Source organism: Cnephaeus nilssonii (genome assembly GCF_951640355.1).
Source record: "Cnephaeus nilssonii genome assembly, chromosome: 5".
NCBI classification, from domain to species: Eukaryota; Metazoa; Chordata; class Mammalia; order Chiroptera; family Vespertilionidae; genus Cnephaeus; species Cnephaeus nilssonii.
In genome coordinates, this window is record NC_137076.1 from 9,341,631 (window position 1) to 9,360,239 (window position 18,609).

The 18,609-nt window shown below is 51.3% G+C and overlaps 1 protein-coding gene and 1 pseudogene across 11 annotated transcripts in view; both read right to left on the bottom strand.

Moving 5' to 3' along the window:
* Positions 1–4,441: 4,441 nt before the first annotated feature.
* ZNF496 (zinc finger protein 496) overlaps positions 4,442–18,609 on the bottom strand; it is a 41,251-nt gene continuing 27,083 nt past the window's right edge. For all 10 annotated transcript variants that reach the window (XM_079771378.1, XM_079771385.1, XM_079771384.1 and 7 more), the window contains 4 exons: positions 13,771–13,903; positions 13,214–13,321; positions 12,092–12,205; positions 4,442–8,843 (listed from right to left, as the gene is read on the bottom strand). In XM_079771378.1, the coding sequence (XP_079627504.1) occupies positions 8,089–8,843; positions 12,092–12,205; positions 13,214–13,321; positions 13,771–13,903 (1,110 nt within the window). In that variant the 3' untranslated portion in view covers positions 4,442–8,088. The remainder of the gene's footprint in view (positions 8,844–12,091; positions 12,206–13,213; positions 13,322–13,770; positions 13,904–18,609) is intronic.
* On the bottom strand, positions 14,724–17,136 carry LOC307099613 (polyadenylate-binding protein 4-like; annotated as a pseudogene). The gene is made up of 2 exons: positions 16,342–17,136; positions 14,724–16,117 (listed from the first exon to the last, which is right to left on the bottom strand). The product of its transcript is annotated as a polyadenylate-binding protein 4-like (transcript).

Here is an 18,609-nt window from a genome sequence, read left to right on the forward strand (position 1 = left end):
CCGATGGGGCCAGAGGAGTGCTCTGGGCTGCAGGGTCCCAGAGCGGGACCCCGGGCGGCGGGTTAACTACCCTTCCCGGCTGGCAGATTGCCGGGAGGTGCCGGCTAGTTTTGGGGGGCTGCCTGGAGGAATGTGCTTCCCTTCGCCTCGGGGGCGGGACTGGGGTGATGCGGGCTCACCCGGGCTTGGGAGCTCCCAGGTCCCAGCGGCTCCCATGCGCCTTCCCATTGCAGGCGGACCCCTGGGGCACGGAGCCGAGCGCGTCCTGGCGGTGCCCGTGCGCACTGACGCCCAGGGCCGCTGGGTGTCTCACGTGGTGTCGGTGCCGACTGCCCAGGCCGGGGTTCGGGCCCGCAGGGCTGCCCCCACCCAGACCCTGGGCTTCCCTGGAGGCAGCGAGGAGGCCCCTGACCGCCGCCTGTTCTACAACATCACTGTCTTCAGCCGAGACCTGCACCTGCGGCTGCAGCCCAACGCTCGCCTCGTGGCGCCCGGGGCCACAATAGAGTGGCAGGGGGAGTCGGGCACCACCCGCGTGGAGCCCCTGCTTGGGACCTGCCTCTACACTGGAGACGTGGCCGGCGTGAGGGAAGCCTCCTCCGTGGCGCTCAGCACCTGCGATGGGCTGGTGAGTAGGCACTTCCCCGCCCATTTCTGCCCAGGGCTCTTGCCTGAGCTCCAGAAGCCTGTTACCTGGGTGTCCCCTGGGAGGGCCAGGCCTGCACTGAGGACCTTCTCTGCTTAGGGACCACAGGGCATACTCTGAGGGGGTGGCTGGAAGGCAAGTTATTTTGATTGAGGGGAGAGGGGTGATTTATGCAGGAGGGGGTCCGGGGTCTCCAAAGGGCTGGTCAAGTAGCCATGTGTCTCCTTTAGGGCTGCAGGCACAGGTCTTGGCTTGGCATCAAGGTGTGTGTATATCTCTCTGACTGTGTGCACATGTGTTTGGAATGTTGATGTGTACACGTGTCTGGGTACCTGTGTGAACACGTGAATGTGCCCTTGTGTGTCTTGTGCACATGTGTATCTGTAGGTTTCTGCTCATTTGTGTGTCAGTTGAGTGTGTACCCTGTGCATTTTAGTATGTGTCATATGTGTGGAGGACACATATACTGGCAGTCAGTCTCCTTGTCTCTGTGTGTGCGGGTGGTCCCAGCCCAGGGGGCAGGCAGTGATGCTGAAATGCCCAGTTATCCCTCTGCCCCTGGCTGACTGGGATCGATTGATTTTTATGCTGTGGGTTCCTGTGAACTTCAGCTGGCCATTTGAAAAGTCATTTTTCTCTATTTTGTGCCAAGAGGAACATTGGGAAATGCAGGCTCTGGTGCCCATGGGCAGCCCCTGGAGGACAGGAAAGAGGCTGGGGAGGCAGGGAGGATCCCCTCCTGGGGCTGCCTGGGCCCCCCAGTGTGATTGGAGCCCTGGGAAGTTCTCCTACTTTGAGGGGGTGGGCAGAGGGACCATGGCTTGTCATAAGAGCCCCACAGCTGCTGGTCTTCTTTTTATGGAGACACAGGAAATGTCTCTCCTTCCTTCAGAAAATCACTGGCTTTGCTGGATTTAGTTAGAACCTGGGCATATTGCAAACAACTGTCAATTTCCTTGGAGGAGTTGGGTTAACATGGTGCAGCCCTCTATGCCCTGTGGTCTCGGAGGATGTCTTGGGCCTCACAGGTGTGTCTCATTTAACTCTGCAGGTGAATTTCCTAAATTAAAGGAAATTTAATTTAGGGTGCTGGGGACTGCAGGGTGGGGTGGGTAGGCTGGGAAGAGATGACATGAATACAGTCTGTTGGTGGGCCAACTCCTATGTACTAATTACTTTTGTATGGAAAGTATTTCAGGGCGTCTTTGTTATTGTATTATTCATTCATCTGTTCATTCAGATGCTACAAAGATACAAAGCAATTTGTAGCTGGCTGCTACTTGTGTTGAGCTTGGAGGTGTCCAGGAGAGGCCGAACTGTAAACCAAGGTGAGCTGCTGCTAGTATTAGGTCCTGGGCCTCTTATTGACAGATATGGGGCACGCTGTGACCAGCTGCTGTTTGTTTGAGAGATTTTAGCAAACTCTGAAGCCTGAGCCAGGACAGGCCATTTATATGGAAAAGCCACTGCAAACTGCTTGGGTGGGGCTGCAAATTGGATGGGGCTGGTTCTCAGGGAATCACCAGGGTTTAGTGAACAGTGTGAGCCAGGCTGATGGAAACTCAGATATGGCTGCCAGTCAGCTCTGTGACTGGGAGATGTCTCAGCATAGTAGCAAAGCACCCCTGTCTGGGAGAAAACCACCCCTGAGTTCTTGCTCCAACGCCAGACAATCCAGTTCCTCTACATATGTCCCTGGATCCCCTCAAGCTGCTGTCCCAGCACTGGATCTCAGAGGCAGCAAGTCTAAGTTTGTGCACTAGTCCTTTAAGTGGAACTGCCTTCGTCTCCCAACAGCCTCTGTCACTCGGCCACAATCTCTGCTTGTTCTTACAGCCCGAAGTAATGGGGACTTCTCTTCTCAGCTCTGGAACACCGGGCTGGGTGTTTGTTGTGGGGCTGGGACCCTTTGCTCCTCACGGGATGCCTCCACAGCCAAGATATCCCTCCCAACTTAAACACACACACACACACACACACACACACACACACACCCAAAAACACTACACATGGTCCGTTCCATATCTCTGGCCCTCCTACTAGTCTTAATGTGTTTTCTTCTTTACTTTTCTAGTTGTAGGACTTTCATTCAGCCAGATTTCAGGTGGTTTTGAATGTTAGTTGTTCTGTATTTTAGTTGTAATTTTGATGTGGTTGTGGGAGGTGATGAGTACTGGTGCTTACCATCTTGATGCTCGCCACATGCTGTCTCTTGCACATTCCTCATTGGTGTTTCTCACTGAGCCACACTAGCCAGGCCAAACTCTGACATTTTTAGTTTTGGCCTTCTGCAGCATCAGGTACATGGGCCTTGGACCAGTAACACACCTGTACACATTCCTTCCCAGTGTGGGACAGGATTATTTAGATAATCCGGACACTGGAGTCACCAAGCTGACTGGTGGGTCCCTCTGCAGTGCCCACCACTGTGCACATGCCGAGAGCCCCGAATATGAAGCCACATGTCCTTAAGGAGGTGTCCACCATCTTTGAATAAAATCCTAAGAACAAAGGCCACGTTGGTCTTCTGGTTCCTAATTGTGTAATTTCCTTAGCGGCCCCAAATTGCAGCTTGTCAGAAGTTCTAAGGAGAGCAGGAATTCCTAGGAAACTCGCATTCCAGGGTACATGCAGTTCTCATTGGGCTTTTAGCTCCACTTGCTTTGGACACAGCAGCATTTCTGTGACACCAGCAAGCTGGTGTCCTGAAGTGAACAAGGCCTGGTGGGCTGCAGCCAGCACAGAGGGGCAACAGGGGCAATAAGATGCCTAGGTTTGGGGTTCGATTTCCAGGAGGGGCGCATGTGGGAGGCAGCTGGAGTTTCATGGCATGGGGCATCGACATGAAACGTGGTAAGAATCCTGGACAACTCAGCTCAGCCCAAGGTGACTGGCTGAGAGCTGGCCGCACCCTAGCCCACAGAGGGCGGGCATGGAAGCTCTGCCTTTCCAACACCCGTCCCCGACCTCGCCCAGTGCACCCCTTCATTTTTGCTGTTCCTTGGTTGTACCCTTTATAATAAACACTCACCATAAGGATAACACTCTCAGTGAGTTACTGGAAGTCATTGTAGTGAATAATCAAACCTGAGGGGTCTTTAGAACCCCCGCTTGTAGCCATCTCAGCATTAGTCTGTACGGCCCCCAAGACGCCTAACTGGCATTTGAAGTGGGGGATCTTGTATAGGCCTTCACCTTCAACCTATGGGAGCCAGTGTTCTCCCAGGTCATTAGTGTCAGAGCATTGGCATGAGGATAGCACAGGCTTTGCTTGGCACCTGGCCAAGCTGGCTTCTAAGGCCCTGCTCTGGCAGGAGCCAGTGCCTCTCAGGAAGGCAGACCGGACAAGGTATGCCTTATACGTCACATAACAAGGTCTCGTTTTGTTTCAGACTTTGTAAACAGGAACACAATGAGGTCTCTGTCCTTGGTGACTAGTAGTGGGGAGTGTTGAGAGATGCACCAGGTATCTCCTCCTGACAACATGGGTCTGCATTCACCCTCTCTGAGCCCCAAGACTGCCCACCAGCCACCTGGCTAACTTTGTTATAAGACAGAGTGTAAGCCAGAGGTCTCTGCTATTAACAGCAGCAGCTACGTGAAAATCCCCACAGGGATGGAAGACTGCCTTAAGAATGTTGGGGCCCCTGGTCCTCCCATCTTGGTAGCCATCTTTTTAAAAAATATATATATTTTTATTGATTTCAAAGAGGAAGGAAGAGGGAGAGATAGAAACATCAATGATGAGAATCATTGATCAGCTGCCTCCCGCACACCCCCCACTGGGGATCAAGCCCACAACCCGGGCATTGGAATCAAACCTTGATTAGAATCGAACCTGGGAGGCTCTATCCACTGAGCAAACCAGCTAGGCCTTCGTGGCCATCTTTGCTGGAGCACCTAGTTCTGTGCAAATTTAGTGAATGCACATCTGGTCAGACTTTTGGCTTCTTGAGCTCAGACGGCTAGTGAAGCCTTTATATCATGGCCATGGAGTATCATCCTAATACTAGCCAAGCCATTTTAGAAAAATGGGAATAACCAACCGGGAGACCAAGATAAATATGGTTTACCTATCCTCAGCACCATCACCCCCTCCCAACTGGGTGGGTCAATGTTTGCTGAAAATGCAAAGTACTGGTAAAATTTCCACAACCTTAAACTCTTTCTCACTCAATCTTCTGGAAAATCTTTAAAATATCCAGAAATCTGCCTGGCTGGTGTGGCTCAGTGGTTGAGCGTTGACCTATGAACCAGGAGGTCAGTTTGATTCCTGGTCAGGGCACATGCTGGGCTGCTAGCTCAATCCCCAGTGTGGGGGCATGCAGGAGGCAGCCAATGATTCTCTCTCATCACTGACGTTTCTATCTCTCCCTCTCTGAAATCAATTAAAAAAGTATTTTTAAAAGTCCAGAAATCTCACTCTGAATTTACCTTCAGTGGGCTGGAGGCAGGTCCTGTCTCCTCTCAGAGCACACAGATGCATTCAAAGAGGCCCCAGCCTAATTTGGATGGAGCAGACTTACCCTGATTCTCAGATGTGCCTTTTCTGACCTGCAACATTTTCCAGGCAAGTGTCCCAGCCCCTCCATATTTTGACAAGATGTGGCAACGTAAGTTATCATCAAATCCCCTATATTACACTCTGCTTTTGGCAGAAAGGGAAAACCATCTTATGGGAGAAAAGTGACATAGACCGATCTCCAAGGCAGGCGTGGACTCACACCTTCTCACCACTGATCACGTCCCTCAGCTAGGGAGAGAGGTTGGGATCTAGGACAATGGTGAGGTCAGGTTAACCAGCTATAGTGTGCCCAGGAGTACAAAATACCCCTGGTGTAGTGACTTCCTCTGTCCTTTGGACAGGGGTCAGCTCAGGTGAGCAGGCCATCTATTTGAGGCCTAAATGTGCCACAAGGTGAAGTCTGACACCCAGAGGACAATTTCCAGCATCCTTACACCTCAAGCTCACCTTGTCAGGCCAATTGACTATCTCAACTGTGGTGCACATTACTTTTTAAACTAAATGGAAAGTGTAACATATTAATTCAGTAAGTTAATTTTTATGTACTTAGGAGTTTGTGGAAACAGTGTCCAGAGATCCAAGGAGCAGGGAGGGCAGAGGTTTCTTGGATGTGGGGCCTGTACTTCCATGGTATGGTGGAGATGTAGCTCACCTGCCTGCCCATCCCCCAGGGAGGGAGCAAGTGGTCAGTTCTCCGGTGCCCGGAGGAGCAGGTAACCCCACTGGCCTCTTTGGAATGGGATGAACTGGGATTTGAGCTACATCACCCTGGAGGGCTTCTGAATCCTGAGTGATTGACCTTCCAATTAGGTAGGTACTAGGTGTATGGGGTCAGTGAGTGGGGGGTTCTCCACAGTATTTGGTGGGGTCTCAAGAAAGTTACATCCCCTTGGTGTTTTTCTTATTTAGGATCTGGTTTTACAGGTAAGACACAACAGTAAGTGGGGCGATGTTCCTCCATTTCACAAATGTCTGAAGCAGATGGAGAACCATCTTCCAGCTGACAAGCCCTTGAGCAAGAGTGCATGAGGGTGGGGCAAATGTATAACCTGGCTTCTATTTGGAATTTCCTCCTCAATAGCCTTAAAGATTCACTTCCCCCCTCTTCCTGGCAGATCAATAAGAGGCAAATTATTTAGAAATGGAGAGCCCCAATATTTATTTTTTGTTCAGGGTATGACCTAACTGTTTTATTGCATTTACTGCTCCTCAGGATGCAGGGGTGTCTATACAGGCACAGTAATCAGAATTATAAAACCTGTGGCTCTTCCACTGGGTTTGAGGGCATCTCATGTGACAACAGAGGTGACAAGGGGCCTGGCTGCCTGCTGATGGACATACAAATAACACAAAACGTCCACCTGGTGGCTTTGAATCAGCTACCACTACTCCATGGTCCCTGTGCTTTCTCGACATTGGGCCTGGCAGATATTACCAGTCTTCCAGGAACAATAAGACCACGGTTTTCGTTGCTTGAGATTTCACAGCCAACGGTCACTCCCAATCCAGAACTCCAGGCCACGCACTTTCAAAGCTATGCTGCTTCCAGTGGAATGGACAGCAAGCCAACCGCAGCTTCTGTTGGCTCATCTGTCAATCAGCGATGACCAGATAACTGCAAGACTATCTGCTGCTGTGGATTGGATTGTCTCCCCACCACCCCAAATTCATATTTACGTCCTAACCCCAATACATCAGAATGTGGCCTTTCTTAGAAATATGGTCATTGTGGATGTTACTAATTAAGACAGGAATATGCCAGAATAGGCATGGGGGCCCTGATCCAATATGGTGTCCTTATAAAAAGGGGAAATTTGGAGACAGACACGTACACAGGGACACCACATGAAGATGAAGGCAGAGATGGGGTAATATTTCTACAAGGAACATCATCGACCGCCAGCACCACCAGAAGCTGGGGGAGAGGTGTGGAACAGACCTTCCCTTACAGGAAACCAACACACTGAGCCCTTGACATTGGACTTCCAGCCTCCCAAACGGAGGCAATATGTTTCTGTTGCTCTAAGTCACCCTGTTTTTGGTATTCTGTTAAGGCAGCCCTAGCAAATGAGTATGAACAGCGGACTAAGTTACTTTGTATGGAGAGCCCAACCTCACAGGAGGTTGTTTCCACGGCCCCTCATCCAGACAACAGAACCCCCCACTGGGGTGGCTGAGCTCCCCATTCCCGGACACAATGGGACGGGCAGGGGAACTTAAGTGCCTTTCGAATGATGACAACTGCTTCTACCCCACAACCATTTACCGGGTCCTTCAGGTACAAAGAAATGACATTTGAGCAGGGTGTGCAACAATTTAAAATGTGGGTATTGCCCTCAGTGAACTCGAAATCCTAATCAGCAGCTGCCATCCCAAATGAAAGGACACAGTTCCCCTTCGCAGGCAGCTGTACAGCGCCCCGGAGCTTCTGACCTGACAGGGCTGCCTGCTAACCGCGGGTGCTCTTTGGGTCAGCTGGGGACACGGCAGGGTTGGTGTGCCTGGCCTCGCTGCCCACATGCACTCCCTGCCTCTCTCTACCCATTACCGCGCCCACGGCTTCTTGCTCTCAGATGGGAAGTACAGTTACCCTAGAACCTCAAGACAGGGGCAGGGGTCCAGACAAGGCAGCATGGCAGTGTAGTGAGTTGGTGGCAAGGGACAGACCCCAAATGGTCACTGCAGCTGGGGCGGTCCAGTCCCTCAGACCGCCTGGGAAGCACGGACGGGGCTCTCTTCTGACCCAGAAACACCGGGCGAGTCCAAGCTGGGTGTGCACCTCCCTCCCTGCTTTTTGGCACAGCAGAGACAAAAGAAATGCTCAGTTGATCACTAGCTCATTTCTACCTGAGAGCAAAGGGTGGGAAGGTGAGGTCTGTCCAGGGGCAGGCCCGGCCCGGGGTGGGCCTGGCGTCAGTCAGTAGGAGTTGAGAGCCTGCTTGGAGCGGCGCTTCATATGCAGGCGCTGGTGGCGCAGGAGGTCGGAGTTGTGCAGGAAGCTTTTGACGCAGTACCGGCACCGGAAAGGCCGTGCCCGGTCCTTAGCGTGCACGCTGCGGTGCCTCGCCAGGTGGTCAGGCCGCTGGAACAGCTTCCCGCAGTCACAGCACTGGGTGCTCAGCCGGGCCCGGCCCTCAGCCAGCGAGGCATCGGGCCCCCCACCGGTGGACTCTGCCGCCCCCTGCTCGCTCCCAGTCACCGGCCCGGGTGCGGTCGGCGGCAGGTGGACCCGCGTGTGGCAGAGCAGGTGAGAGTTGAGGCGGAAGGTCTTCCCGCAGGCGCCGCACCGGAAAGGTTTCTGGGCCTCGTGGGCTTCCAGGTGCCCGTCCAGGTCCTCGCTGTCACTGAACAGCTCCCCACACACCGAGCACTCGTGCAGCTTCTCCTGCTCCCTGCGGCTGCGCAGGTGTCGGATGAAATTGACCCTCCAGCGGAAGACCTTGCCGCAGTTGGGGCACACGTAGGACTTCCCAGAGGTGTGCACCTCGCCCCCCACCGAGAGGCCATTCTGCTGGGGCACGGGGGTGCCGTTTTGCTTCCCCAAGGGGCTCCGTGTCTCATCTGTGCAGTAGGGGCCCAGCTGGGAGTCTTCATCCCCAGAGCTGGACAGGACGATCTCGATGGTCACCTCCTCATCCAGGCTGTTCTTAGGGGGCGGTGGGTCCCCTCCGGCTGCAGGAAAGCAATGTGGAGGCCACTTAGAGTGGATGACGGAACAGGTATGACATTGGGGGTTATGGGGAAAGGGTGAATGTATTTTGAATGTGAGGACATGAACTTAGGGGACCAGCGGGTGGAGTGCTAAGGGCAGAACTGCATCCCCTAAAAATCCCTATTATGCTTACGTCCTAACCCCAAATACCTCGGGTTGTGACTATATTTGGAATTAAGGTCTTTCAAGAGTTAAGTTAAAATGAGGTCATTAGATGGATTGTAAGCCAACTGGCATCCTTCCAAGAAGCTATTAGGACACAGACACGGGGAAGCTCAGGGAGAAGACAGCCAGCTACTGGCCACGAAGACTTGCTGCAGGAGAAGCCCCTTCTCATACCTGGACCTCAGACCTCCAGCATTTTGAGAAAACCCATTTCTGTTGTTGGAGCCTCCTTAGGAGACGAATACAGTGCATACAGGATGACAACCCCTCAAATCAGCTGAAGTGACAAAAAATAAATGCAATTTCTAAAAGGGGCATAAACAATCCTTGGTGCTCCTGTGGGCCATTTACACAATGTTAGGAGTTGTTACTAGGTGAGGTGGGAGTCAGCAGTGTGCCCCAAACACCGGAGAAACAGTGAAATCAGGGAGTGATGAGTATAGACGGAGGGGTGTGGGGGGGGACACACAAACACTGAACCCCGTAACAGGTACACTGATGTTTTCATTCTGCCCCTGGGGCTCCTGAGCAGAAGTCGCTGACCCAGGGTCCACCGAGACAGGCCATGGGTGTCAGACTGAGGGTCTGAATGTGGGCGGTCAGGCCCGAGGTCCGGGCTTGACTCCACACTGCCGAGCCACAGCTTGCCTTTTCTCTGAAGTCAAAATTATGGGTCTGAATCTGTTGCCTCTTATTTGCACATAATCCCTCCCATTTTTTTCTTTCTTTTTAAAAAAAATTTATGTATATTGTTTCATCACGTTTGTTTTTCACAGTTTTAAAATGCAACACATTTATTCATCTCCTTTTGGTTTTATGTCTTACAAGAAAGCTTCCCCATCCTAACATTCTAAGAATATATTCTTTATAATGCCGTTGTCTTTTGTTTTTCACATCTGGCTTCCTAGCCTCCCTGCTTCTCTCCTCAGTCCCTCCAGCTCACAGGGAACCATCCATCATCCATCCCCAGGCCACGCACAGCATGGCCACAGGCTTCGGTATCCCCAATCCCCCAATTGAGCTCAATTCCCCTGACATGTTGGGCAACTTTCTCTCTCCTTTAAATTTTTTTCTGTAAAATAGAGATAGGAATCAGAGCTGCCTTTTGGGGTTATTGTTGAGGATTACACATGATTTAATACATATGTAGGCACCCACCCTGTGTATCATGAGGCTGCTATGGGCAGGCAGAGGCCAGAGAAGGCCAGAAGTGCACATGTGGCAACAAGCATTCCTCTAGCCCCATTGAAATGGCCACCCTCATCCGGGGGAGGGGCCATCCTCAGCTATGCATGGCCACTCTCGGCCTGTTGCAGGCACCTGAGAAAACCAGGGGTGAGGGAGCTCAAAGTTTTGGGAAGGGGCTATCCTCCTTCTGGATCTGCTGTAAATGTAAAATCCCTTTGTCTACATGTGAAGGGGTGAACAGAAATAGCAGGGAGCCCTGCACAGAGCTAAGTGGAATTACCACAATGCCAGACAACTCTTTTTTTTTTTTTTCCTGAATCTTGGCTTCATCCCAGAATCTCTGGAGAATTCTTTTTTATTTTTTAAATTCTTTATTGTTGAAAGTATTACGTATGTTCCCCTTTACCCCCATTGACCCTCTCCTGCCCGCCCTCACAGGCCTTCTGCACCCTACTCTTTGTGTTATGCACATATGCATACAAGGTCTTTGGTTGAGTACCTCCCACCCACCCTAGCCGCCTTCCCTCTGAGATTCCACGCTCTGTTCCATGCTTCCATGTCTCTGGATCCACTCTGTTCATCAGTTTCTTTTGTTAATTACATTCCATATATGAGTGAGATCATGTGATACCTGTCTTTCTCTGGCTAGCTTGTTTCACTTAGCATGATACTCTCCAGGTCCCTCCATGTTGTCTCAAAGGGTAAGAGATTCTTCTTTTTTATTGCTGCATAGCATTCCATGGTATAAACGCACCACACCTTTTGTTGTCCACTTGTCTACTGATGGGCACTTGGGCTATTTCCAGATCTTAGCTATTGTAAATTGTGCTGCTATGAACATAGGGGTGCATACAATTTACAATTCTTTGCCAGAGAACTCTTGCTCCAAAAGGCATCTCGGGTAAAAGACTGTACGTGAGTCAGTCCCCACAGCTGTAGAAAGTCTCCATCACACAGTGGGTTTGAGTATGAACCAGAGACTAATATAATATTGTATGTCAACTGGAATTTAAAAAAAGAACAAAACAAAACAAAAAAAGAACCAGAGACTCAGGTATGGTGTCTGGAAGAACACCTTAACCCCAAGGACATTAAAGATGGCCACATTGCCCAGCTGGTGTTGCTCAGTGGTAGAGCATCGGCCCATGAACCAAGAGGTCACTGGTTCGATTCCCGGTCAGGGCACATGTCTGGGTTGTGGGTTTGATCCCCAGTATGAGGTGTGCATGAGGCAGCCTATTGATGTTTCTATCTCTCTATCCCTCTCACTTAAAAGATTCCTCTTTCTCTAAAGATCAATAAAAACATATTTTTTTAAAAATGATGGCCACTCAGTCTTTGCCTCTGGAGGTGGTGACTTTTACCAACATGACCCTATGAAACAGGTGGAGGACACTCCCCAGAGTCCCTCTCGCAGGCATGCCACACTCCTGCTCTTCAGGTCCAAGGCTTTGCCCAGGACTCTGGCTTCTGTGCTCAGGGAAGAAACACACCCCTAATGGCCAGTAGCGCTGTGGCGCACCTGCTTCAACCTGCCAGGGTGAGGCCAGGAGGGGAGGGTCTTGGGCTGGAGCTCAGCTGGGAGAGACCCTAGCAAAAGGGAACCCAGCACAATAAGCTGACAACTCACAGGAGTGGTCGGTCAGCAAGGACCTCAGAGAGTTCAATCCCTGACCCCACCCACACCAGCAAACGTGCATGCACACACCATACACGTTCCCACTTCAACATACCAGACACTATACACACAAAACATGCACATACCACACAGCAGATACTACATGTACACATACCACGTGTACACATATGCTCACATATGTATCACACACCCCACACCCTCCCAGACCCTCTTTACCTGGGCAGGTGCTCTGAGCAAGTGTTGTCTGCTCGCAGGCCTGGAACTCTGGTCCCTGTAGCTCATCCTGTTTTCCTCTTTCTTCGGCCTGGAATGGCTGGACACTTGGAACGTCTTTCCAGAAAAGAAAATGGAAAGGTGGATTTGTCGTGCAGCTGTGGCATTTCCTGGGGAGGTATCTTAACAGATGCCAGGCTATGAGCCAAGGGCAGCTCAGAGCTCCCTTCTTGGGCAGCCACTCAGTCAATGTTTGTGGAGCAAATGAATTTGTAGGCAAAAACATTCTGAAGCTATATGCAGTCAGCACGAGTCCTGGATCTGCCTGTCGACTTGCCTGTGAAGAAGTGACTGCCACCCTATGGTCGCTTCCGCTTCTGTGGTGGGATTTCCACAGGCCCGGGCCCCTCGCAGACCCTGCATACACAGTCTGCACAGAGCCTGCTGGGCTGCCAGGACAGGCAGCTGGCCACCCCGAGGCCCTGCATGCTCGTCCAGGTGGGAATGGAGACCCACACTTGACTGCACTGTACCAGCTCTAGGTCCTGAAGGGAAGGAGTGGGGGCTGCTGTTGAAACCATACAGAGCCTCTAGTCCTGAAGGAGCAGTGTCTCAGGCGTTATGGCAAGTGGTTAACCACTTACACAGAAAGCCCAGATGGGGGACTGGGAAATGCTGCTGCCCATGCTGTGCTGTTGTAAGCCAAGGCCCAGCACCCCGTGCCTTAGTTTCCGCACACTCGCAGCATGTGGTGGAGGGACTAGAGAATGAGACACCTGGAGGTCCTGCACCAGTGCTCCTTCTCCACCTGATCTCTGGAGAATGTGACCTCACCTGTGGAGGGGCTGCTGGCTTGTCAGCACAGCCCAGGTGCTGTTTATAGCAGAGAAGGATGTTCCCACTGTGTCCTAGTTCCTGTTGATGAGTGTGATCCCACACCCGCAAAAAAAACACAAAAAACCTACATTCTTTCTGGGAGAAGTCATGGAGGAGGCAAAACATGCTCTACTGAGACAGAGCCTGGGGTTACAGAGGGCTGCAGAGAGATGGCAGGGAGTGGCCCACCTCTGGCCGGCACCACCTACCACCCTACTCTGTCCCCCCAGTGGTGGAATCATGACTCACCCAAGTAGGAGACCTGGGTAGCACCCTTGCCCTGGAGGTCCTGCAGCTCGGGAACACACGGCTCATTCTCCTCACCCTGAGAGAGGTCCTGCTGGGCTGCTGGGTCATCTGTTCACAGAAAAGGGGAGGACACACATTCCTCAGTGACCTAAAGGGACGCAGGCCAAGCCATGGCAGTGACAGGGCCACACAGAGCTGCAGAGAAACTGAGAGGCTTGAGCAAGCAGAGAGGGCGGGGAGGGGCACACTAGTGGGGGAGCTGTGGGTTTGGGGCAGCTGTCAGGCCCAAGAGACAGAAAGCCAGAACTTCAGAGGCCTTAGGATCAGAATGATAGAAGGAAAGTGGGTGCACAGGAACCTGTTATGTTTGGTTTCGAATGCAAAACAGCCAGTAAGCCTGATTTACATGTGATAGCGGCAGGTGAGGATGCCTCTACTAAGAGCCCTCAGTGTCGCTGTGTGCAGGTGACCTCATGTCAGGGATGGAGGGTGGTCGGCAAATTCAGATGTGGGCCCCCAGCGCCCTGGTCTCAGGAGAGGGTGGAAGGACGTCTTACTTGGAGGCAGCGAAACCCCACAGTCCTCTCCAATGATGAACTCCCCGTAGAAGCCAGTCTGGGCAGGGTCTAGAAGGGACCAGTCCTCTTCCGAGAAACAGAAGATCATGTCCTCGAAAGGAGAAACCCGTTTCTGAAACCACAGAACAACAGGGACGCCTCAGTCCAAGGACAAGCCCGGGAAGGGTCGCTGCAAACAAGGGAGCGAGCTGGGGCTGAGGGCACGCCCCCGCCCCGTGTGTGCACGGAAGGGAGAGAGCAGAAGGCTGCTCTCCAGCTCTCACCTGGGATCCACCTCCTTCCTATCTGGTTTGGCCGAATGCAAACCATGGTGACTCTCTGGTGGCCAAGGTTGTGGGCAGGGCACACAGTCCCAGGCAGCTAATGAAGACCGAGACACCACCAGGCCCGGCCCAGCAAACGCCACGCCATTTCTAGAGTTTATTTTGCACATATGCAGTGTTAGGTCTGGGCCAGCCTAGTCACAGCAGCATTGATGATCACAGATAATACTATATTATCAATACATTTTGATCATAGATAATAAAGACTGAAGATGCTGTTTATAGCAGAGAAGGATGTTCCCACTGACGGGCTCTCTGCCCATCACCAGAGCCCAGATTAACTCCAGGACAGTCTGCTGGGTTCAAGCAAACTCCCATTAGGAGCGAGGGTCCTCTCTGCACGAGCAGAAAGCCCTCCAAGCTGTGTGTCACAGGATCTAGACTGCTCAATGCACAAAATGTCCAGAGGTCTGGATCACCAGCAGCTTAGCAGTGGGACCTGGGGTAAGGCACGGCTGGGAGACTTCGCTTAAACTTGAATCACAGACCATGGTAATATGTCAAATTAATATTAATTAAATTAATTATTTTTTAAATATTTTTATGGAGTTTTTCTTTATTGAGAAACTTAAGACTTGGATACATCAAACAAAACCAATTCCTGGGGGTGGGGTGGGGGGAGGTGGGGAAGGGGATCAAAACCCACAACAGGAAAAAAAGAAAAAAGTTAACACTGCCTGAGCCATAGCAGAACCCAGAGAATATATTCTTTTAATTAAAAAATTCTAGGTACTTCATAATTGATCTTTTGATACAAAATGACCTAATAAATTTGCAATTTGTGGTTCTTAGTGTTGAGGCCCATAGGACAAGCTAGGAAGTCTTCAAACCTTGAGCTGGATTTCCTCAGAGGCTATTTGGCTTCTGAATCGTTTTTTCCTTGCCTAAGAGGTAGCTGCAGCAACAGTGCCCACCTGCCGGGCAGCTTCTTTCTTGGCATGATAAGCCTGTAGAACGGCACAGCTTCATCCACCTTGGAGCGGAGAGACTTGGGGGACTCCAGCATGTGCAGCAGCTCAGAGTTGTCGATCATTCCCGTAATCTTCCCAGCCAGGTTTGAATGCATGGTTTGGAGGAGAGGAACAAATGTTCGCCCAGCATATGCTTCTGTTCCTAAGAGGGTGCTGCGGCCAACATGGAGGCGACCACAGGCTGAGAGGTGGTATGGCAGGGTGAGGTGCTAAGTTCTGCACAGCTGTGGGAACACCTCCCGACTGGCAGCTGTCAGTCAGCCCTTGCTGGGTGGCACCAGCCCCATCAAAGTCCATAGCCAAGTGGTCTGGGCACTCAGACCCGACTCTCTGAGCAGTTGTAGGGAGGCCACGAGAGGCCGGGGCATTACCAGTTGGAGCCAGATGGCGAAGAGTTGGACGAGGCCCAGACTGGCGTACTGCACTTGGCACTCCTTGGAAGCCTTGCTGCCAGCATGGATTAGGTCACATCTGTGCTGACTGGTTAGGTGTGTAACATGGAGGCCTTCCCTGAGCCTGTGGAACTGCTGACACGAAGTAGCCACCAGCTGCACGTCGGAAGTGATTTAAGATGGCACTGGCAGGGAGTGCTCTCATTCCGGCCACCCGCTGCATATACTGGTTGGTCAGGTGAGCCTTTCGCTCTTCCTTCCTCTGGGCCAGGGCCACATACGGTGGCTTGGAACCCATGATGCATCCATTCATCACAGTGACTACCTTGGTGGCCTTTTCAGGAGACGAGAAGCAAACAAAGCCGAGCCCTTTGCTTCTCCCATCCTCCAGCATTACCTCAGCACTGGTGATGGATCCGAAAGGAGAAAACTCTTTCCTTAGCTTCTCATCGTCAGTGGTGTCATCCAAGTTCTTACTATAGAGATTCACCCCCTGGTATCGACTAATTCTCTCTTGCTTCAGCTGTTCACATTTCTGTTTTACCTGCTGCCATTCCACTTTTTTCTGTGCACAGCCTACAAAAATGACTTTCCCACTAATTTCTTTTCCATTCATCTCTTCCACAGCCATATTGGCATCCTCGTGTGTGTGTGTTTTGTTTTTTAAATATATTTTTATTGACTTCAGAGAGGAAGGGGGAGAGAGACATTAATGATAAAAAAGAATCATTAATCAGCTGCCTCCTGCACGCCCCCCACTGGGGATTGAGCCTGCAACCTGAGCATGTGCCCTTTACCGGAATCAAACCCGGACCCTCCATAGGCCGATACTCTAGGCACTGAGCCAAACCAGCTAGAGATATCCTCATGTTTTTTTAACTCATAAAGCCAAAGCCTTTGGATTTCCCATTGGGATCTCTCATCACCGTGACACTTAGGGTCTTCCCAAACTGGCTGAACAGCTCTTTCAGTCTCTCATCACCCATCTACCTCTTCCCCAAAGTTTTTGATACACATCTTAGTAAACTCCTTGGCTCTGGCCCCAAGTTCAGCTTCCCGCTCTTTTTGAGACTTGAATCTGCCCACAAACACTTTGTGGTCATTGAGGAGCGTGCCGTTCATCTTCTCGATGGCCTTGTCTGCAGCCTCTTGGGTCTCGAAGTGAACGAAAGCATAACCCTTAGAGCCGTTCTCGTCACACACCTCCTTGCAGGTCAGGATGTTCCCAAAAGTAGAAGAAGTATCATAAAGTGCCCTGCTATCTATAGATTTTTCCAGGTTCTTGATGAAGACGTTCCCCACACCAGCTTTTCTCAAAGAGGGATCCCTTTGAGACCACGTGATGCGGATTGGCTTTCCCTTAATCACATCCAAGTTCACAGTATCCCAGGCCCGCTCAGCGCCAGCGGCTGCTGGAAGTTGACGTGGGCATAACTCAGTGAGCGGCGGGTGGTTCCATCGTGGCAGACCCGGATGGAAGCACAGGCCCCGCAGGGCTGAACTTGTCATACAGCTCGGCCTGGGTGACGTCCCAGTGCAAGTCACCCACACACAGGGAGGCCACGGGGTAGCTGCTGGCGGCAGCGTTCATCTCCCCAGCCCCCGTGACCCCAATCCCCGCCAGGACCTCTTACAGGGACCACACAGGACAAAAGGGGTTCTTCCCCAATCCGCGCTCAACCAGCTCATGGGTGGCAGAGCAGGAGGGACCCAGAAGTCCTGGGCGGCTCACTCGAGACTGCAGGACCGCTCACAAAAGGCTCTCAAAAACAATATGGCTCTCCCCGGGAGTTTGTAATTTTCAGCTCCAAATTTCCAAATAAATGTATTAAGTGGGGACTTTCCTCCAAATTACAAAAATTCTTAAAGAGCCAGCCAAACGGTAACCACGCGGCCTCTGGGATACACGTTTCTCTTTAAATATAGGCCTCGGGCTGCTGGCAGTTTAAGATTACAGCTGGGGAAGAGGGATGCAAAATATGTCAGTGTGCAAGCCTGGGGGCCGAGCGCAGCCGCCTTCACGCGGGCCACCAAGGGCAGCCAGACACATGGTGCTCGGGGAGGACGGGGGGGTGGGGGGGGGGTGGGGGGAGGGAGGACGGTGCGGCTCACCACCCACGCCCCGGTGCCATGGAGGCGGCTGGCAGGCCAGAAGCGTGCAAAAGTGACTTTCCGGTAGGTTCGAGGAGGATTTGCTTTTTCTTTTTATCCCCCCAGATTTTAAAGCGTTTTCGAGGTTTTGTTTGGAGTTTTTTCTCTTTTTTTTCTTCAGGCTACTGAGCCCGAAAGCAGCAGAGGCTGCGGCAACACCGGGTGGAGAGTTTAAAATATATTTTTATTTACTTCAGAGAGGAAGGAAGAGGGAGAGAGAGGTAGAAACATCAATGATAAGAGAGAATCATAGATCAGCTGCCTCCTGCACACCACCTACTGGGGACAGAGCCCATAACCTGGGCATGTGCCCTTGACGGGAACCGAATCTGGGACCCATCAGTCCACAGGCCAATGCTCTATTCATTGAGCCAACCCAGCTAGGGCAAGTTAATTTTAATTTTAAAAATGGTGACATATCCATATTTTATCAGAAGACCATAAAAAATAAAGAAGTCCTGCCGAAACCGGTTTGGCTCAGTGGATAGAGCGTCGGCCTGTGGACTCAAGGGTCCCAGGTTCGATTCCGGTCAAGGGCATGTACCTTGGTTGCAGGCACATCCCCAGTAGGGGGTGTGCAAGAGGCAGCTGATCGATGTTTCTCTCTCATCGATGTTTCTAACTCTCTATCCCTCTCTCTTCCTCTCTGTAAAAAATCAATAAAATATATTAAAAAAAAAGAAGTCCTTTACAAAATGGAAATAGATATTTGCTCATTGAAGCATTAAGTTATTTGGGTCTCAAACTTCCTGTAAATATTAATATGACAATAAGCAATAAATGTCATTGAAAAATTACTCACTTTGAAATAATCTGGAACCTTGATTATTTGAAAGAACATGGAGAACTCCTGAAAGCTGACATTTCTGTTCATACTGTCGAATCCCAGAAGAGCAAACACACAGCCTATCTCCACTAAGCATGTCACACTGTATGTGTATATATGGTTGCAGGAACTGCCTGCATGTATATTCATTAGAT